Source organism: Candoia aspera, chromosome 6 (genome assembly GCF_035149785.1).
Source record: "Candoia aspera isolate rCanAsp1 chromosome 6, rCanAsp1.hap2, whole genome shotgun sequence".
NCBI classification, from domain to species: domain Eukaryota; kingdom Metazoa; phylum Chordata; class Lepidosauria; order Squamata; family Boidae; genus Candoia; species Candoia aspera.
The window spans coordinates 61,873,581-61,897,306 of NC_086158.1; the positions used below are offsets into that span (position 1 = coordinate 61,873,581).

Below are 23,726 nucleotides of genomic sequence, written 5' to 3' on the forward strand. Positions count from 1 at the left end.
TTTTTATGTTTCAAAGCCACTGCTTTCTGGTTAGCTACTCTGTGTGAATGATACCTTTTTGACATTTAAATAAAACTTATAACAGTCTTATTGTGCTGCCCTTCTAAATGACTTGGGGATCAGCCATTTAATAATTCCCGTTGTCAAATTCCATCGGTCAGTCAGCACAGGAGAAAGCTCTCCTGCTGCCACACATGTGTCCAGAAAATTCTATAAAGGTAGTTTTGTCCCACAGCCATTGCTTTTTAGGAATTAATAGTCTAGGTGTCCCTTTAAAAAGCATGCTTGTCTATGCGTATATGTGGATGTGTGTATACGTATATGTGTGTATATGCAGGAATAGTTAATTAGATCAGAAAAACTTTATTTGTTTCTTACCTTTTTGGTGTCCTCTACAGTTATACAGTATGTATTGTCTACAGACAGCTGGTTTCTGACTGTAAATAAAGTTGTTGTTGTTGGGGGTGGTGGTGATGATGATGATGATGATGATTCTAAATCTGACAAAGGGATAGTTTTCCTAGTTTTTGTTAATTATTCACTGAAATATATGGTAGGATTAATAGAATAATAATATGAAGAATAAATCAATAGGAGTGACATTTAAATCTCCTTTCATTATGAGCAGGTCTTCCTGAAGAGAGTCCTGGTGAGTTGCCAACTTCTTTTTTCCATTCCAAAGCTGAAACTTTCTGATAAAGTATTATGCATCAATGATAGGTATCAGAAATTCCAGTTAGAGTTTTTTAAAAAATTAGCTTGTTCAAGATTGGTCTTCTACATCTGGAAGTTCAGTGAAACTATTGGCTCCATGGCTATGGCTATCATTTTAATCCAGCCATCATTGTTTGATAATATATCATTGAGGAAAAAAGACTTTGTTGAGTCATGCCAGTGGCTGTTTCATATTATAAACATTGTAAATCTCTGGTATGCAAAGGTCCTTTGTTAGTGAGCTAAGAGATCATATATAAGCAGTTTACTGCTAAAGATTTCCCACCAGTGTCATGCAGGTTTCACTTAGTATATACAATTTATTTCGTGTCTGGTTCAGTGTTATTATGCCCCAAATATCTTCTATAATCTGAATTTTTTGTAGGTTGTTTTTAAGCTGCTACTACCATAATTGCTTTTGATATGGTCAATTGACTAATCAATAAATTTATTCATTCATCCTGTAATTGCCGAAACAATTGCACATGCAGGGTCAGAAGGGGTCCCTGGTAAGAGATGCCCAGGAGAATGCACACTTTTACTTTCTACAACCATGCACTAATAAGCAATCTAAAATGTAGTCCAGTAATTGGTTGTTAAATTCACATCACTTGTACTTTATATAAAAAGGTTCAATGGATGGAAGATCTGGGGATTTAATTGAAGTGTTGGAACCTGGGTGGCTGTAAGCCACTTGGAGAGGTAATTGTCCAAATTCTGTGAAACAAATAGCTAATGTTATATCTGACGACACCCAGGTTTTGCATCTTCTCATAGATTTTCAGCGCTACTGTATTCTCAAATGAATAATCATAAATTGTCTTATTCACTTTTTGCTCAGGCAATTAAGAATATTATATAGACCTAGAAAAGGATACATTGAACTGGACACACCAAAGATGTCCCATGGTCCAGAATCTTCAAGAGAGAGAATTATGCAATTGCCATGATCCTTCCTCAATTAATTTTGGGAGTATTGTTTTTTGAAATATGCCAGTGCTAAGGTTATATTTCAGCCACAAATATGAAGCTATATCAGTAAAGAACGTGGACTTTATTTAGTCATAATGGTGTCTAGGGGCTAGTATTAACTAGTGTTAGTGAGAACTGTCCAAAGAAATGCAACACAGGCAGTTCACTACTGAACAGGTTCAGTGGTATTACGTTGGATATTCCACCTCTTCAGTGTTATGCTGGGGGGTAAGGCAAATTTCATTAATTATGTATAATTTTTAATGATTGGCATCAGCACTGTTACCCCAGCAATTATAGATTCCATGCCTTGTTTTTTTAGTTGTAACTGCTACTTCACACTCAGAAAAGCTGCCTGGTAAATCTACATCCTTAATCCCAAAACTGAAGACATATTGAAAAACATATTGAAAAAGTTTTTCATAACAGAAGCTTATAAAAGACTTTCAAACTAATCCTAATTAATAGCAAAATTTTGAAAACTGTTTTGTGTGTCTTTGGAGTCTCAGATGCCTCATAATTTCCAGTCTTCCACTCAAAAACACGGTTTCTGTCTTATCTTCCTCAGGTGAATATATAAGACATTGTAAGAAGAGATGATCAATTGCACTCAATGCCTATCAATAACAGGAGTGAGCCACAGAGGTGACCCTGGGGAACCAGGCAGAGGCAACATCAGTTACCTAAACAAAAGTGCCCTTTAAGGCCAGGAAATAGCGAAAGGGTGAGAAAGGAGCTCAGATCGACCTCCTGCTAACTCTCTATGGCAAGAGAGGGAAGGAGGGCAAAATTCAGTCTGGCTTTCAAGACTGATATCAGCCCTTCAAGATAGGCCAGATCAGGACACCAGCTGGGACTATAGTGATATTGGCTATGGTAACAGGTTCTTGAGAGCCCTCCTTCCCTCTCAGACTACAAGGAATTAGGGAGGAGTCAATCTGAGCTTCTTTCTTACCTTTTTGAAGTTTCCTGGAATTAGAGGATCCTTTTTTTTTTATGTGACTGTCACTGTCATCTCTGTGGCTCTCCACAACAATTCATTTTCATGTTTACTTGCAAGTTACTGGCCAGCTATCTGTTGATTCCATGAAACCTGGTCAGTTTTGGTTTTTCTATCAGAAACTAAAGATACTTCTAGAGTAATGGGTAACAAGTCTGCATCTCAAGGCTTATTCAAATGTATTTCTATCCAGTGGGCATTTCTGATCATAACGTCACCTGCACGTGCTTCCCAAGTTCAGTTGACGGAGGACTGCAGCCATCTTTTTCTCCTTTCAGCCATTTAGAATTTCAAAAGTGAACACCAACACCTTGAAATATCAGTCCAATTCAGACCGTTCAGAATTGGTGTAATCCGGTTTGGTTGTACCAGTTGACTCTCCAATAGCAGCATTTACTGTATTTCAGTGGAAGCCTGACCATAATCCAATCTCATATGCTTTTTATATGTCGTTGGATGCAAGGAATGATCAGCATGTTTAATGCTAATTGTTTTTATTGTGTTCACAGAACCAAGCAGGCTTACTACGACACCAGCTTCACTTACTACGACACCAGCTTTGCTTACTATGACACCAGCTTCACTTACTACGACACCAGCTTCACTTACTACGACACCAGCTTCAACTCCTAAGTATACTAGTAAGATATTGTCCTTTTCCACTGACATTGTTTAATTGATGAGCCGTAAAGAGTTAGGCCTGTCACTTGAGATCACAGTTAAATGTTAGTCAGGAAGAAGCCCCCAAATTTTCTGCAAATACTGTGGCATGACGTTAGGAGGGTTTTAATCCGCTACGTGATGTGAATCGCCACATTTACTTGCTTTGTTTTTTTATTTAAGAAAATGGGCTTACCCGCTCAGTTTGGATCCAATCTGCAGCAGGGGTAGCAAGTCCTGCATTTATTTCCTTGTTATAGTTCCCAGAGATATTAAAGCAGATTATCAGACCAATAGTATGTGATTCGTATAATGAATTTGACAGGTCACATCTAAAGTTCAGTACAGTACTTGCACATGACATTGGCCCAAGAACTATAGTTAAACATTTTGGTATTAGAAAAAGGTCTGTTGACTATTGTCAGGTTAACTGTCAAATCACCACTTGAGGAAGATGCTCACCTTTGTTGTGTTTTCACTTTCACAGTCTGTCTTACAGATTTAAGAAGTGTGTTGTTTTCCCTTTCTAGAATCTCGGTTCTGAAATATATTTTTAAGAATCTGAGGAGTCCTCGAATCAGATGTGCATAACCTACAGTATCTGGCCAAACTGTCCAGTACTGTCTTCTCCAACCTAGTGTGTTGGGACAATAGATTGAGGAAGGTTTCAGCTCTCCATTTCTCCTTTGACACAACTATGAAAAGATAGTTGTGAAGTTACATGCATATGGAATTGTGGCATGATAACACAGTTTATCTCTTAGCTCTGATAGGAACTTAATATATCTTGACAATACAATACTGCAGCTTGGTATTGTATTATGGACAACCTGATTCACCAAGAAGTGACGTCAGGTAGGGTTCATCTAATGCTATTTTGATAATCTAGATCGTGAGCACTTTTTAAAACCAATCCATGAAACCTGGTCAGTTTTGCTTTTTCCTATCAGAAGCTAAAGATACTTCTAGAGTAATGGGTAACAAGTCTGCATCTCAAGGCTGATTCAAATGTATTTCTATCCAGTGGGCATTTCTGATCATAACGTCACCTGCACGTGCTTCCCAAGTTCAGTTGACGGAGGACTGCAGACATCTCTTTCTCCTTTCAGTTATGAGCAGAAATTCCTAGACTTGCATAGTCCAAAGCTGCTTTTTGTTCCTGGGAACATCTTTCTGGTTTTATATTGCTAAGTATGAAAATGGAGTCTGCAGAAAGTCCTAAGTAGCATCATCTGAGTTAGATCAAAACCAGGAAAGATGTATATCTATACTGAAGACAAGAGCGAGTTTGGTCTAGTGGTTAAGATGATGGGCTAGAAACCAGGAGACTGTGAGTTCTAGTCCTGCCATAGGCATGAAAGGTGGCTGGGTGACCCTGGGCCAGTCACTCTCTCTCAGCCCAACCCACCTCACAGGGTTGTTGTTCTGGGGAAAATAGGAGGAGGAAGGAGTATTCGGTATGTTCCCTGCCTTGAGTTATTTATTTAAAAATAATAGTAAGGCCGGATAATTAATTAATAAATAAATAAATAAATAAATAAATAAATGGCCTTCTCTACAAAGTGTCTCCAATTAAACACTTAATATCACAGTTTATGTTTTTATCTCTTAGTCCTATTCTAATTGATTGTCTACTTGAGATAAAAGACAACTCTTGATGTGATAGTTGTGATCAAATCCTGGTTTATGAAACAAAACACCTATCTGGTGAAAATGGGTTTGGAAACAGACTATTGTTAATATTCTAAACATTGAGAAAAATGTGTATATTGCAAAAAATGGTATTTTAGCCATGCTTTGAACATTGTGAAACTGTTGTAGATAGTGTCCCCCAAATCTACCTATACGGGCCTGTTTTCAGATACTTTCCCACTTCAAATGTTCTTTTTTTTTTAAAATGCATAGAACCAGTGCTCTACAGTTGCCTTAGAGATTCTCCTAATTCATCTGGGAAAGTGGTTGAATTTTGCTATGAGGAAGGAAATAGGAAAAACCACTTTCAACATTTCCAAGTTATCCTTTCACATGTATCTTTTTTTATAGCCACTTCCCCTTCCAAGAACACACTGCTGAGTCCTGTGACGTGGGTTCGATGGCAACAGGCCATGTTTTCTGGTTAATGTTTGTTCACAAAGGATAGCTAATAGAAATGAAGTTGTGAAAATCCAGAAATTTATTTATTGGATGAGCTTCTTTGATTGTATCAGCTGCTCAGATCTTGGTTTACTTACTTTTAAGTTGCTGGTTGCTCATTGGTACTGTTTTTATTCTTTTCAGTCTATTTAATGCTATTGCTAGGAACTGCTGGGATAGTATCATAAGCAAAGTAATGTCAGAATTCGGTGAAATAAAAGAGTACGCAGCTAAAGTTCTAACTGACAAGACTGAGATGTTTGCATCTTGTCAGATATATTTGCAACTGCAGAGCCATGAGTGGACCTAAGAAGCATCTCTGTGTTCTCAGTTTTACACATACTTTTACACCTACCAAAGCTGGTCCCATCATCTGGAATCTTCAAGAGAATTAAATCAATGGGAATATTTATGGCAGCTTCAGTTGGACTGTCTCCTTTGCGGCGGCTACAGCCCATTTCATCTGTAGGAAGCCTTGTTTGGACACCCTGCCGCACACACTCTTAAGGGACTCCAAACTAAACCAAAGATTAAGAGGTCGTCATGAACTTTCCTCAATGAATTTTGAAAGTGTTAGTTCTTGGAAATATGCAGGCATTAATTCCACGGTAATATTCCAGCCACCTTTATGGGGATGCATCACTAAACAGTAACTGTTATCACTGAATATTAACAGTGGCTAAGAGGTAGCGTTAAACTCTGTAAATCACTAGTATGAAATGGTGTTAATCAGAAATGTTCAAGGAAATACCATAAAGCAGTTCACTACAGAAGACATCCCACTTCAGTGTTATGCTGGGGAGTGAGGCAAGTTGCACATACCATATAGAATTTGTTTTATGTTGGGCTTCAGTGTTATTACTCCAATATTTATAGATTCCATGTCTTTTTTTTTTTTTTTGTGGTTCCTACTGCAGCTACTCCAGAGTCAGAAGTGCCACCTGGTAAGTCTGAATCCTTAATCCCAAAATTAAACACTCTGAAACAAGACCAGGCCACGAATCTAAGAGCTCCCAAAATATTTGTCTTTCGCTGCTCCTACACTAAAGAGAAAAGAAAGGATTGTTGTGAGTCACCCAGATTTGTGCTCTAAGATAGGCAGTCATAGAAAGAAAGAAAGAAAGAAAGAAAGAAAGAAAGAAAGAAAGAAAGAAAGAAAGAAAGAAAGAAAGAAAGAAAGAAGCATACTGTCCATGGGGCTGCCCTTGAAGAGCATCTGGGAGCTGCAACTGGTACAAAATGTGGCACCTCAGGCAGTAATGGATGCTCCTCAATCAGCAGACATTACGCCTCTGCTCTAAGAACTGCATTGATTGCCAGCCTCCTTCCGGGTTCAATTGAAGGGGCCGGTGATAACCTATAGAGCCCTACTTGGCATGGGGCCAGGATATAGGACAATATCTCATATGGTCCACCTGTCCTGGTTCCATCTATCCATCCCATCTGGTCTGGCAGAAGAAGCATGTTGTAGGTCCCCTTTATTATGGAATGTCACCTGATGGAGCCCAGGAAGAAAGCCTTTGCTGTCAGTGGCCCCCACTCTTTGGAACATCATCCCCCAGAGGTTAGATTGGCCTTGATCCTACTGGCCTTTTGGAAGGCTCTCAAGTCATGGTTTTGTCATGGTGCTTGGGTGTGGAGCCTGCTGGGTGGCTGTATAGATGGTGAAGCATGAATTATACTCTCACACTGATTATGTTCTTTATGGTTTTGATGTGGTTTTTAAAGGTTTCATATGCTTTTGTTGCTTTATTTATATTTTGTTTATTATTTTGGTGGTGGTTACAATTCTGCGAGCCACCCAGGGTGACAAAGCAGCTATAAATTTAATTAATGAATAAATATAGAGAGATCTGTGCATTTCCCATGAAACCCCTTCCTCCAATAGATACTGAAAATAGAGTTTTTATAACATACAAGCCTCAATTAGCTGATTTTTAACTAACCAAATTTCAAAAATTCTTCTGCATGTCCTTGGAGTCTCAGATGCCTCATAATTTCCAATCTTCTATTCAAAAACACAGTTTCTGTCTCATCTTTCTCAGTTGAATATCTAAGACTGGTCAATGGAAGGAACAGATGTGAGGGGCGTATTGAAATATTATACAATGGATCATGGGGGACTGTCTGTGATGATGGCTGGGACATGAAAGACGCAAGGGTGGTGTGCAAGCAGCTCGGATGTGGAACAGCTCTCTCAGCACTTGGATCTGCTCACTTTGGTCAAGGCTCAGAAAACATAACTCTGGATGATGTAGATTGCACAGGGAATGAAGACAAATTGGAGGAATGTCCTCATAATGGATGGTATATTCATAATTGCAACCACGGAGAAGACGCTGGTGTCAACTGCTCAGGTATCTTCTGTAGACTGAAATCTGATAGCATAATGGATAGAGAAAAGAAAATAATACAATACATTTAGATGTTTTCCTTATAGTGGAACTCTTTTTAAGGGAATGTTATCCATATCTTCAAAAATGGGAAGCAGCAGCACCCAGGTTAACTAGATAAACCAGACAGGAAACATGACTAGATGCACACATTCTGCTATATTGTAAGGATACATTAACAAAATCGAGCTCCTTTGGTTTTACCTGATCATTCCCTAGGCAGCATCTCTTCCCTCTGTTCCCCAAGTTGCCCCCTCCCATTCCATCTCAGGCATTCTCTATTATGTTATTCACATTCCACATAGGTTTTGTAAGAAGAAATGATCAATTGCACTCAACATCTATCAATAACAGTGGTAGTAGTAGTAGTATAACTTTACTGATTTGTCAATTGACTATATCCAAAAATTGGGCATCATCCACAAAAAAAATACAGTAATATAAGGCAGATTATATAGAGTAAAATAAGATAAAATAGACTAGAGTGAGATAAGATAAAATGCAGTAAAGTGAAATAGAGATGAAAGAGTAGTATAAAAGAGTATAAGATAATACAGAGGCTTATAATAAGATTAATAAAATACAAAAACAATATGTGTTTTGGTGAGTTCATCACCTTTGCATGGCAATGAATTAGGGAGGAGTCAATCCAAGCCTCTTTCTCACCTTTTTGAAGTTTCCTGGAATTAGAGGATCCTTTTTTTTTTTTTATGTGACTGTCACTGTCATCTCTGTGGCTCTCCACAACAATTCATTTTCACGTTTACTTCCAAGTTATCGGCCAGCTATCTGTTGATTCCATGAAACCTGGTCAGTTTTGCTTTTTCCTATCAGAAGCTAAAGATACTTCTAGAGTAATGGGTAACAAGTCTACATCTCAAAGCTGATTCAAATGTATTTCTATCCAGTGGGCATTTCTGATCATAACGTCACCTGCACGTGCTTCCCAAGTTCAGTTGACGGAGGACTGCAGCCATCTCTTTCTCCTTTCAGTTATGAGCAGAAATTCCTAGACTTACATAGTCCAAAGCTGCTTTTTGTTCCTGGGAACATCTTTCTGGTTTTATATTGCTAAGTATGAAAATGGAGTCTGCAGAAAGTCCTAAATACAATCTTCTGAGTTAGATCAAAACCAGGAAAGATGTACATATCTATACTGAAGACAATCATATGTGACCTCCTCTACAAAGTGTCTCCAGTTAAACACAGTATATGCTTTTATCTGTTCATCCTATTATAATTGAATATCAGCTTGAGATACAGGACAAATGCTGTGCTGAAATCCTAGTTTGTGAAACAAAAGACATCTGTGGTTAAAATGGATATGGAAACTCATTTACTAAGGGTAGGTCAAATGTGCATATTGTAAAAAAAATTGGCCTTTTATTCATGTCTTTAAATATTGTGAAACGGTTGTAGATACTATTCCCCAGATCTGACTATATTGGTTTTTTTTTCAGATACCTTGCTTTATATGTTTATATATTCCACCTTATCTATTTTTTATTTAAAAAAATGAATTAAAAGTGTGCACTACAGTTGCCTTACAGATTTTCCCAGTTAATTCAGTAAAATAGTATATAAGTGTTGATTCCTCTGTTATATTATTCCAAATTATCAGAGATTCTAGCTTGTTTCTGAAACAATAGCATGGAAAACTATTCTTGGACATATTACTTAAGAGGGATGTATGGCAGGGGAAGTAAAAATCTGCCTTTATTTTTTTTATATAAATTTGCTTTGTGGTTTCTAGCAAATCAATGTGGGGGCAACCTCTCAAATTCATATGGATCCATCTCTGGACCTCATTATGCTGGAAACAACAGCAAAATGCAGTGTGTCTGGGTAATTCAAGTCAGTCCCTCTAAACACATAATTTTCCAGTTCTCTTCTATTAAGTAAGTTGAAAGATTCTTTTAACTTTTTCTCTATCTATATCTAACAAATGTGCATATGATTTTGTAACCTAATATATTCTGAGCGTATATCAGCAACAATTACTATTTAAGAATGAACCAAACTGGGTTGGCAGATATGATATACATTTGGGATGAGTAAAACTAAGCAATCAGTTTGACCTACAGAATTGAGCTGAGTTCCACTGAAATAATGTCTTTACAATTTTACAGAAAATATTCTTCTAAAAGAGAGTCTAAATATTCCTTTTTGGGTTAATGTGATTATTTCTTTGTTGAATGATGGCAAGATAAGAGTTAAAGAATAAAATTTATTCTATCTCTGTACAGGCTGGATTGTAATACAGAATATATTGAGATTTTTGATGGACCCCAGTATAGTCCATATCCCCTTGGAAAGACTTGTTCTGGCATCTATCTCAACTATACTTATTCATCTACTTCCAACATAATGACTATTGTGATGCACAGAGATTCAGGCTATTCAGGAGATGGGTTCTCTGCTCATTACTACTCTGTTACACAAGGTAAGAGTATCGATTTAGCTAGTTCATTTAACCTGTATCATGTTAATGATGTAATTTAGGGATTCAATATAATATAAAACCAGCATCTATTTAGTTTTGTACACCTGTGTAGGGCCATTGGTTCATGTGAAGATGACATCGTTTCTGCAGCCAAGCAACATATACAAATTAATCTTTACCAAGTTTGAACTTTTTGAAGTTAAATGAACGATACTGAATTAAATGAAACAAAAATGAACACAAACCAATGTAGCCACAACATAATGAACTGGGAAAGGCATTAGATGCAACAGAGCAGAACACAACTGCATATCAACCATTTAAGTGTTCAACCAGGAGAATCAACAGTGTCTGAAGATGGAGCCAAACTAGTTGCTGTGTACCAGCTGTATCTCCACAAACAGAAGTTTCCATAATTGGAATGATACAACAGAAAGGTTCTCTTTAGTTGTCACATAATGTTTTCAAGGTACTTGGAGAAATGCTTTCCTTCAGCTTCAGAAATAGGATGGTAAATGAGACGCAGATCTTTATTTTCAAGCCATTTAGAATTTCAAAAGCAAACACCAACACCTTGAAATATCCGTCCAATTCAGACCGTTCGGAATTGGTGTAATCCAGTTTGGTTGTACCAGTTGACTCTCCAATAGCAGCATTTACTGTATTTCAGTGGAAGCCTGACCATAATCCAATCTCATATGCTTTTTATATGTCGTTGGATGCAAGGAATGATCAGCATGATTAATGCGAATTGTTTTTATTCTGTTGACAGAACCAAGCAGGCTTACCACAACCCCAGCTTCACTTACTACGACACCAGCTTCAACTACTAAGTATACCAGTAAGATATTGATAATCCAATCACATATCCTTTCTTTATGTCTTTCGATGAAACTAAAAATCAGCATGTTTAATGCTAATTGTTTTTGTTATATTCACAGAAACAAGCAGGCTTACCACAACACCGGCTTCACTTACTACCACAGCAGCATCACTTACTACGACACCAGCTTCACTTACTACAACACCAGCTTCTACTACAAAATATACTAGTAAGATATTGATAATCCAATCACCTATCCTTTTTTTATGTCTCTGGATGAAACTAAAAATCAGCATCTTTAATGCTAATTGTTTTTATTGTGTTCACAGAAACAAGCAGGCTTACTACGACAGCAGCTTCACTTACTACGACACCAGCTTCACTTACTATGACACCAGCTTCACTTACTACGACACCAGCTTCTACTACAAAGTATACTAGTAAGATATTGATAATCCAATCTCCTATGCTTTTTGTATGTCATTTGATGCAATTAATGATCAGCATGTTTATGCTAATTGTTTTTATTATGAACACAGAACAGAGCAGGATTACTACAACACCAGCTTCACTTAGTACAAAAGCAGCTCCACTTACTACGACACCGGCTTCACTTAATACGACACCAGCTTCACTTACTACAAAACCAGCTTCACTTACTACCACAGCAGCATCACTTACTACGACACCAGCTTCACTTACTACAAAACCAGCTTCAACTACTAACTATACTAGTAAGATATTGATAATCCAATCACCTATCCTTTTTTTATGTCTCTGGATGAAACTAAAAATCAGCATCTTTAATGCTAATTGTTTTTATTGTGTTCACAGAAACAAGCAGGCGTACTACGACAGCAGCTTCCCTTACTACGACACCAGCTTCACTTACTATGACACCAGCTTCACTTACGACACCAGCTTCTACTACAAAGTATACTAGTAAGATATTGATAATCCAATCTCCTATGCTTTTTGTATGTCATTTGATGCAATTAATGATCAGCATGTTTATGCTAATTGTTTTTATTATGAACACAGAACAGAGCAGGATTACTACAACACCAGCTTCACTTAGTACAAAAGCAGCTTCACTTACTACGACACCAGCTTCACTTACTACAAAACCAGCTTCACTTACTACAAAACCAGCTTCAACTACTAACTATACTAGTAAGATATTGATAATCCAATCACCTATCCTTTTTTTATGTCTCTGGATGAAACTAAAAATCAGCATCTTTAATGCTAATTGTTTTTATTGTGTTCACAGAAACAAGCAGGCTTACTACGACACCAGCTTCCCTTACTACGACACCAGCTTCCCTTACTACGACACCAGCTTCACTTAGTACAAAAGCAGCTTCACTTACTACGACACCAGCTTCACTTAATACGACACCAGCTTCAACTCCTAAGTATACTAGTAAGATATTGATAATCCAATCTCCTATGCTTTTCGTATGTCATTGGATGCAAGTAATGATCAGCATGATTAATGCTAATTGTTTTTATTCTGTTCACAGAACAGAGCAGGCTTACTAAGACACCAGCTTCACTTACTACGACACCAGCTTCAACTCCTAAGTATACTAGTAAGATATTGATAATCCAATCACATATCCTTTTTTTATGTTTTGGGATGGAGCTAAAAATAAGCATGTTTAATGCTAATTGTTTTTATTATGTTCACAGAAACAAGCAGGCTTACCACAACACCGGCTACACTTACTACAACACCAGCTTCACTTACTACAACACCTGGTTCTACTACGAAGTATACTAGTAAGATATTGATAATCCAAGCTCATATTCTTTTTGTATGTCATTGAATGAAAGTAATGATCAGCATGATTAATGCTCATTGTTTTTATTATATTCACAGAACCAAGCGAGCTTACTACCACACCAGCTTCACTTACTACGACACCAGCTTCAACTCCTAAGTATACTAGTAAGATATTGATAATCCAATCTCATATTCTTTTTGTATGTCATTGAATGCAAGTAATGATCAGCATGATTAATGCTAATTGTTTTTATTATGTTCACAGAACCAAGCAGGCTTACCACAACACCGGCTTCACTTGCAACGACACCAGCTTCACTTACTACGACACCAGCTTCACTTACTACGACACCAGCTTCTACTACGAAGTATACTAGTAAGATATTGATAATCCAAGCTCATATTCTTTTTGTATGTCATTGAATGAAAGTAATGATCAGCATGATTAATGCTCATTGTTTTTATTATATTCACAGAACCAAGCGAGCTTACTACCACACCAGCTTCACTTACTACGACACCAGCTTCAACTCCTAAGTATACTAGTAAGATATTGATAATCCAATCTCATATTCTTTTTGTATGTCATTGAATGCAAGTAATGATCAGCATGATTAATGCTAATTGTTTTTATTATGTTCACAGAACCAAGCAGGCTTACCACAACACCGGCTTCACTTGCAACGACACCAGCTTCACTTACTACGACACCAGCTTCACTTACTACGACACCAGCTTCTACTACGAAGTATACTAGTAAGATATTGATAATCCAATCTCATATTCTTTTTGTGTGTCATTGGATGCAAGTAATGATCCGCATGTTTAATGCTGTCATATGCTGCCTACCGCTGAGTAAAACACAGACGCTGGTTCAGGGAAAAGCAGGTTCAGGTTTATTCAAACGTAGAGTTGCGTGAAAAAAGCTGAGAGTGAAGGGAGCGCGCCGGTGCGGGGTTTAAATACCCCGCGCCGGTCAGCGCCCCCTCACCTTGGGTTGCGTCATCCCCCCCTTGTCCTGCATGCTTTCGTGCCGGTAGGTGAAGGGTTGCGGGGCCCCAGCTGGTGCCCCGGGATCGCCCATAATCGGTTTCCTCTTTCAGCCGGTGATTGCTGTCAGCTGGGCGATCTCCGTTGCGCTTTTGCTAACAGCTTGGGTGTGCCTCGTGATCCGCCTTGTCTTTGTCTTTCCTTCTTCCTCTTTTGTGTCCTCATGGCTGAATCATCCGGCCGGGGTCTGTGTCTGTTGTTGTGCGTGCTATGATTATCTTAAGTCCCTTCCTCTGCTTCCTCGTTATTGTCATGTGTGCCGTTGTGCTGATGTCTTCAGCTCAGCGGCACTCATGACAAATGCTGATTGTTTTTATTATGTTCACAGAAACAAGCAGGCTTAACACAACACTGGCTACACTTGCTACGACACCAGCTTCACTTACTACGACACCAGCTTCACTTACTACGACACCAGCTTCTACTACTAAGTATACTAGTAAGATATTGATAATCCAATCTCCTATGCTTTTCGTATGTCATTGGATGCAAGTAATGATCAGCATGATTACTGCTCATTGTTTTTATTATATTCACAGAACCAAGCAGGCTTACCACAACACCGGCTTCACTTGCTACAACACCAGCTTCACTTACTACGACACCAGCTTCACTTACTACAACACCAGCTTCTACTACGAAGTATACTAGTAAGATATTGATAATCCAATCTCATATTCTTTTTGTGTGTCATTGGATGCAAGTAATGATCCGCATGTTTAATGCTAATTGTTTTTATTATGTTCACAGAAACAAGCAGGCTTACCACAACACTGGCTACACTTGCTACGACACCAGCTTCACTTACTATGACACCAGCTTCACTTACTACAACACCAGCTTCTACTACTAAGTATACTAGTAAGATATTGATAATCCAATCACCTATCCTTTTTTTATGTCTCTGGATGAAACTAAAAATCAGCATCTTTAATGCTAATTGTTTTTATTGTGTTCACAGAAACAAGCAGGCTTACTACGACAACAGCTTCACTTACTATGACACCAGCTTCACTTACTATGACACCAGCTTCACTTACTACGACACCAGCTTCTACTACAAAGTATACTAGTAAGATATTGATAATCCAATCTCCTATGCTTTTTGTATGTCATTTGATGCAATTAATGATCAGCATGTTTATGCTAATTGTTTTTATTATGAACACAGAACAGAGCAGGATTACTACAACACCAGCTTCACTTAGTACAAAAGCAGCTTCACTTACTACGACACCAGCTTCACTTAATACGACACCAGCTTCACTTACTACAAAACCAGCTTCACTTACTACCACAGCAGCATCACTTACTACGACACCAGCTTCACTTACTACAAAACCAGCTTCAACTACTAACTATACTAGTAAAATATTGATAATCCAATCACCTATCCTTTTTTTATGTCTCTGGATGAAACTAAAAATCAGCATCTTTAATGCTAATTGTTTTTATTGTGTTCACAGAAACAAGCAGGCTGACTACGACAGCAGCTTCCCTTACTACGACACCAGCTTCACTTACTACGACACCAGCTTCACTTACGACACCAGCTTCTACTACAAAGTATACTAGTAAGATATTGATAATCCAATCTCCTATGCTTTTTGTATGTCATTTGATGCAATTAATGATCAGCATGTTTATGCTAATTGTTTTTATTATGAACACAGAACAGAGCAGGATTACTACAACACCAGCTTCACTTAGTACAAAAGCAGCTTCACTTACTACGACACCAGCTTCACTTACTACGACACCAGCTTCACTTACTACAAAACCAGCTTCAACTACTAACTATACTAGTAAGATATTGATAATCCAATCACCTATCCTTTTTTTATGTCTCTGGATGAAACTAAAAATCAGCATCTTTAATGCTAATTGTTTTTATTGTGTTCACAGAAACAAGCAGGCTTACTACGACACCAGCTTCCCTTACTACGACACCAGCTTCCCTTACTACGACACCAGCTTCACTTAGTACAAAAGCAGCTTCACTTACTACGACACCAGCTTCACTTAATATGACACCAGCTTCAACTCCTAAGTATACTAGTAAGATATTGATAATCCAATCTCCTATGCTTTTCGTATGTCATTGGATGCAAGTAATGATCAGCATGATTAATGCTAATTGTTTTTATTCTGTTCACAGAACAGAGCAGGCTTACTAAGACACCAGCTTCACTTACTACGACACCAGCTTCAACTCCTAAGTATACTAGTAAGATATTGATAATCCAATCAAATATCCTTTTTTTATGTTTTGGGATGGAGCTAAAAATAAGCATGTTTAATGCTAATTGTTTTTATTATGTTCACAGAAACAAGCAGGCTTACCACAACACCGGCTACACTTACTACAACACCAGCTTCACTTACTACAACACCTGGTTCTACTACGAAGTATACTAGTAAGATATTGATAATCCAAGCTCATATTCTTTTTGTGTGTCATTGGATGCAAGTAATGATCCGCATGTTTAATGCTAATTGTTTTTATTATGTTCACAGAAACAAGCAGGCTTACCACAACACTGGCTACACTTGCTACGACACCAGCTTCACTTACTATGACACCAGCTTCACTTACTACAACACCAGCTTCTACTACTAAGTATACTAGTAAGATATTGATAATCCAATCTCCTATGCTTTTCGTATGTCATTGGATGCAAGTAATGATCAGCATGATTACTGCTTTTTTTTTTATTATATTCACAGAACCAAGCAGGCTTACTATGACACCACGTTCACTTACTACGACACCAGCTTCAACCCCTAAGTATACTAGTAAGATATTGATAATCCAATCTCCTATGCTTTTCGTATGTCATTGGATGCAAGTAATGATCAGCATGATTAATGCAAATTCTTCTTATTCTGTTGACAGAACCAAGCAGGCTTACCACAGCACCAGCTTCACTTACTACAACACCAGCTTCACTTACTACAACACCAGCTTCAACTATGAAGTATACTAGTAAGATATTGATAATCCAAGCTCATATTCTTTTTGTATATCATTGGATGCAAGTAATGATCAGCATGATTAATGCTAATTCTTTTTATTCTGTTGACAGAACCAAGCAGGCTTACCACAGCACCAGCTTCACTTACTACAACACCAGCTTCACTTACTACGACACCAGCTCCACTTACTACAACACCTCCTTCTACTACGAAGTATACTAGTAAGATATTGATAATCCAATCTCATATTCTTTTTGTATGTCATTGGATGCAAGTAATCATCAGCATGATTACTGCTTTTTTTTTTATTATATTCACAGAACCAAGCAGGCTTACTACGACACCACGTTCACTTACTACGACACCAGCTTCAACTCCTAAGTATACTAGTAAGATATTGATAATCCAATCTCCTATGCTTTTCGTATGTCATTGGATGCAAGTAATGATCAGCATGATTAATGCTAATTGTTTTTATTTTGTTCAAAGAACCAAGCAGGCTTACTACAATACCAGCTTCATTTACTAGAACACCAGCTTCACTTACTACCACAGCAGCTTCACTTATTACGACACCGGCTTCACTTACCACAACCCCAGCTTCACTTACTACAACACCAGCTTCAACTACTAAGTATACTAGTACGATTTGATAATCCAATCTCATATTCTTTTTGTATGTCATTGGATGCAATAATGATCAGCATGATTAATACTAATTGTTTTTATTATGCTCACAGAACCAAGCAGGCTTACCACAACACCGGCTTCACTTGCTATGACACCAGCTTCACTTACTACGACGCCAGCTTCTACTACGAAGTATACTAGTAAGATATTGATAATCCAATCTCATATTCTTTTGTGTGTCATTGGATGCAAGTAATGATCCGCATGTTTAATGCTGTCATGCGCTGCCTACCGCTGAGTAAAACACAGACGCTGGTTCAGGGAAATGCAGGTTCAGGTTTATTCAAACGTAGAGTTGCGCGAAAAGGGTTAAAGCTGAGAGTGAAGGGAGCGCGCCGGTGCGGGGTTTAAATGTCATTGGATGTAAGAAATGATCAGCATGATTATTGCTAATTGTTTTTATTATGTTCACAGAACAGAGCAGCCTAACTACGACACCAGGCTCACTTACTACAACACCAGCTTCAACTACGAAGTATACTAGTAAGATATTGATAATCCAAGCTCATATTCTTTTTGTATATCATTGGATGCAAGTAATGATCAGCATGATTAATGCTAATTCTTTTTATTCTGTTGACAGAACCAAGCAGGCTTACCACAGCACCAGCTTCACTTACTACAACACCAACTTCACTTACTACGACACCAGCTCCACTTACTACAACACCTCCTTCTACTACGAAGTATACTAGTAAGATATTGATAATCCAATCTCATATTCTTTTTGTATGTCATTGGATGCAAGTAATCATCAGCATGATTACTGCTTTTTTTTTTTATTATATTCACAGAACCAAGCAGGCTTACTACGACACCACGTTCACTTACTACGACACCAGCTTCAACTCCTAAGTATACTAGTAAGATATTGATAATCCAATCTCCTATGCTTTTCGTATGTCATTGGATGCAAGTAATGATCAGCATGATTAATGCTAATTGTTTTTATTTTGTTCAAAGAACCAAGCAGGCTTACTACAATACCAGCTTCATTTACTACAACACCAGCTTCACTTATTACCACAGCAGCTTCACTTATTACGACACCGGCTTCACTTACCACAACCCCAACTTCACTTACTACAACACCAGCTTCAACTACTAAGTATACTAGTACGATTTGATAATCCAATCTCATATTCTTTTTGTATGTCATTGGATGCAATAATGATCAGCATGATTAATGCTAATTGTTTTTATTATGCTCACAGAACCAAGCAGGCTTACCACAACACCGGCTTCACTTGCTACGACACCAGCTTCACTTACTACGACGCCAGCTTCTACTACGAAGTATACTAGTAAGATATTGATAATCCAATCTCATATTCTTTTTGTGTGTCATTGGATGCAAGTAATGATCCGCATGTTTAATGCTGTCATGCGCTACCTACCGCTGAGTAAAACACAGACGCTGGTTCAGGGAAATGCAGGTTCAGGTTTATTCAAACGTAGAGTTGCGCGAAAAGGGTTAAAGCTGAGAGTGAAGGGAGCGCGCCGGTGCAGGGTTTAAATGTCATTGGATGTAAGAAATGATCAGCATGATTATTGCTAATTGTTTTCATTATGTTCACAGAACAGAGCAGCCTAACTACGACACCAGCCTCACTTACTACAACACCAGCTTCACTTACTACCACAGCAGCTTCACTTACTACGACACCGGCTTCACTTACTACAACACCAGCTTCACTTACTATGACACCAACTTCACTTATTACGACACCAGCTTCAACTACTAAGTATACTAGTAAGATATTGATAATCCAATCTCCTATGCTTTTCGTATGTCATTGGATGCAAGTAATGATCAGCATGATTACTGCTTTTTTTTTTATTATATTCACAGAACCAAGCAGGCTTACTATGACACCACGTTCACTTACTACGACACCAGCTTCAACCCCTAAGTATACTAGTAAGATATTGTAATCCAGTCTCATATGCTTTTTCTATGTGACGGGATGCAAGTAATGATCAGCATGTTTATGCTAATTGTTTTTATTCTGTTGACAGAACCAAGCAGGCTTACCACAACACCAGCCTCACTTACTACGACACCAGCTTCACTTACTACCACAGCAGCTTCACTTACTACGACACCAGCTTCAACTCCTAAGTATACTAGTAAGATATTGATAATCCAATCTCCTATGCTTCTTGTATGTCATTGGATGAAAGAAATGATCAGCATGATTAATGCTAATTGTTTTTATTATGTTCACAGAACCACGCAGGCTTACTACAACGCCAGCTTCACTTAGTACAACAGCAGCTTCACTTACTACGACACCAACTTCAACTACTAAGTATACTAGTAAGATATTGATAATCCAATCACATATCCTTTTTTATGTCTTGGGATGAAACTAAAAATCAGCATCTTTAATGCTAATTGTTTTTATTATGTTCACAGAAACAAGCAGGCTTACCACAGCACCGGCTTCACTTGCTACGACCCCAGCTTCACTTACTACAACACCAGCTCCACTTACTACAACACCAGCTTCAACTACTAAGTATACTAGTACGATTTGATAATCCAGTCTCATCTGCTTCTTGTATGTCATTGGATGAAAGAAATGATCAGCATGATTAATCCGAATTGTTTTTATTCTGTTGACAGAACCAAGCGGGCTTACCACAACCCCAGCTTCACTTACTACAACACCAGCTTCAACTACTAAGTATACTAGTACGATTTGATAATCCAATCTCATATTCTTTTTGTATGTCATTGGATGCAATAATGATCAGCGTGATTAATGCTAATTGTTTTTATTATGTTCACAGAACAGAGCAGCCTAACTACGACACCAGCCTCACTTAGTATAACAGCAGCTTCACTTACTACGACACCAGCTTCAACTACTAAGTATACTAGTACGATATTGATAATCCAATCACATATCATTTTTTATGTCTTTGGATGGAGCTAAAAATAAGCATGTTTAATGCTAATTGTTTTTATTATGTTCACAGAAACAAGCAGGCTTACTATGACACCACGTTCACTTACTAGGACACCAGCTTCAACCCCTAAGTATACTAGTAAGATATTGATAATCCAATCTCCTATGCTTTTCGTATGTCATTGGATGCAAGTAATGATCAGCATGATTAATGCTAATTCTTCTTATTCTGTTGACAGAACCAAGCAGGCTTACCACAGCACCAGCTTCACTTACTACAACACCAGCTTCACTTACTACAACACCAGCTTCAACTACAAAGTATACTAGTAAGATATTGATAATCCAATCTCATATTCTTTTTGTATGTCATTGGATGCAAGTAATCATCAGCATGATTACTGCTTTTTTTTTATTATTATATTCCCAGAACCAAGCAGGCTTACTACGACACCACGTTCATTTACTACGACACCAGCTTCAACTCCTAAGTATACTAGTAAGATATTGATAATCCAATCTCCTATGCTTTTCGTATGTCATTGGATGCAAGTAATGATCAGCATGATTACTGCTTTTTTTTTTATTATATTCACAGAACCAAGCAGGCTTACTATGACACCACGTTCACTTACTACGACACCAGCTTCAACCCCTAAGTATACTAGTAAGATATTGTAATCCAGTCTCATATGCTTTTTCTATGTGATGGGATGCAAGTAATGATCAGCATGTTTATGCTAATTGTTTTTATTCTGTTGACAGAACCAAGCAGGCTTACCACAACACCAGCCTCACTTACTACGACACCAGCTTCACTTACTGCCACAGCAGCTTCACTTACTACGACACCAGCTTCAACTCCTAAGTATACTAGTAAGATATTGATAATCCAATCTCCTATGCTTCTTGTATGTCATTGGATGAAAGAAATGATCAGCATGATTAATGCTAATTGTTTTTATTATGTTCACAGAACCACGCAGGCTTACTACAACACCAGCTTCACTTAGTACAACAGCAGCTTCACTTACTATGACACCAACTTCAACTACTAAGTATACTAGTAAGATATTGATAATCCAATCACATATCCTTTTTTATGTCTTGGGATGAAACTAAAAATCAGCATCTTTAATGCTAATTGTTTTTATTATGTTCACAGAAACAAGCAGGCTTACCACAACACCGGCTTCACTTGCTACGACCCCAGCTTCACTTACTACAACACCAGCTCCACTTACTACAACACCAGCTTCAACTACTAAGTATACTAGTACGATTTGATAATCCAGTCTCATCTGCTTCTTGTATGTCATTGGATGAAAGAAATGATCTGCATGATTAATCCGAATTGTTATTATTCTGTTGACAGAACCAAGCGGGCTTACCACAACCCCAGCTTCACTTACTACAACACCAGCTTCAACTACTAAGTATACTAGTACGATTATTCAAACTACGACACCAGCCTCACTTACTACAACACCAGCTTCACTTACTACCACAGCAGCTTCACTTACTACGACACCAGCTTCACTTACTACGACACCAGCTTCTACTACTAAGTATACTAGTAAGATATTGATAATCCAATCTCCTATGCTTTTCGTATGTCATTGGATGCAAGTAATGATCAGCATGATTACTGCTCATTGTTTTTATTATATTCACAGAACCAAGCAGGCTTACCACAACACCGGCTTCACTTGCTACAACACCAGCTTCACTTACTACGACACCAGCTTCACTTACTACAACACCAGCTTCTACTACGAAGTATACTAGTAAGATATTGATAATCCAATCTCATATTCTTTTTGTGTGTCATTGGATGCAAGTAATGATCCGCATGTTTAATGCTAATTGTTTTTATTATGTTCACAGAAACAAGCAGGCTTACCACAACACTGGCTACACTTGCTACGACACCAGCTTCACTTACTATGACACCAGCTTCACTTACTACAACACCAGCTTCTACTACTAAGTATACTAGTAAGATATTGATAATCCAATCACCTATCCTTTTTTTATGTCTCTGGATGAAACTAAAAATCAGCATCTTTAATGCTAATTGTTTTTATTGTGTTCACAGAAACAAGCAGGCTTACTACGACAGCAGCTTCACTTACTATGACACCAGCTTCACTTACTATGACACCAGCTTCACTTACTACGACACCAGCTTCTACTACAAAGTATACTAGTAAGATATTGATAATCCAATCTCCTATGCTTTTTGTATGTCATTGGATGCAAGTAATCATCAGCATGATTACTGCTTTTTTTTTTATTATATTCACAGAACCAAGCAGGCTTACTACGACACCACGTTCACTTACTACGACACCAGCTTCAACTCCTAAGTATACTAGTAAGATATTGATAATCCAATCTCCTATGCTTTTCGTATGTCATTGGATGCAAGTAATGATCAGCATGATTAATGCTAATTGTTTTTATTTTGTTCAAAGAACCAAGCAGGCTTACTACAATACCAGCTTCATTTACTACAACACCAGCTTCACTTACTACCACAGCAGCTTCGCTTATTACGACACCGGCTTCACTTACTACAACACCAACTTCACTTACTACGACACCAGCTCCACTTACTACAACACCTCCTTCTACTACGAAGTATACTAGTAAGATATTGATAATCCAATCTCATATTCTTTTTGTATGTCATTGGATGCAAGTAATCATCAGCATGATTACTGCTTTTTTTTTTATTATATTCACAGAACCAAGCAGGCTTACTACGACACCACGTTCACTTACTACGACACCAGCTTCAACTCCTAAGTATACTAGTAAGATATTGATAATCCAATCTCCTATGCTTTTCGTATGTCATTGGATGCAAGTAATGATCAGCATGATTAATGCTAATTGTTTTTATTTTGTTCAAAGAACCAAGCAGGCTTACTACAATACCAGCTTCATTTACTACAACACCAGCTTCACTTACTACCACAGCAGCTTCGCTTATTACGACACCGGCTTCACTTACCACAACCACAGCTTCACTTACTACAACACCAGCTTCAACTACTAAGTATACTAGTACGATTTGATAATCCAATCTCATATTCTTTTTGTATGTCATTGGATGCAATAATGATCAGCATGATTAATGCTAATTGTTTTTATTATGCTCAC

At 37.8% G+C, this 23,726-nt stretch overlaps 1 protein-coding gene across 1 annotated transcript in view; it reads left to right on the forward strand.

The window, feature by feature from the left end:
• DMBT1 (deleted in malignant brain tumors 1) overlaps positions 1-23,726 on the forward strand; it is a 294,810-nt gene that overhangs the window by 41,954 nt on the left and 229,130 nt on the right. Inside the window, 12 exon segments of the mRNA XM_063307816.1 lie at positions 7,525-7,901; positions 9,626-9,717; positions 10,119-10,315; positions 11,257-11,367; positions 11,678-11,872; positions 12,834-12,923; positions 16,305-16,394; positions 17,694-17,783; positions 18,858-18,947; positions 20,629-20,697; positions 21,535-21,624; positions 23,036-23,209. Of these exon segments, the coding sequence (XP_063163886.1) occupies positions 7,525-7,901; positions 9,626-9,717; positions 10,119-10,315; positions 11,257-11,367; positions 11,678-11,872; positions 12,834-12,923; positions 16,305-16,394; positions 17,694-17,783; positions 18,858-18,947; positions 20,629-20,697; positions 21,535-21,624; positions 23,036-23,209 (1,665 nt within the window).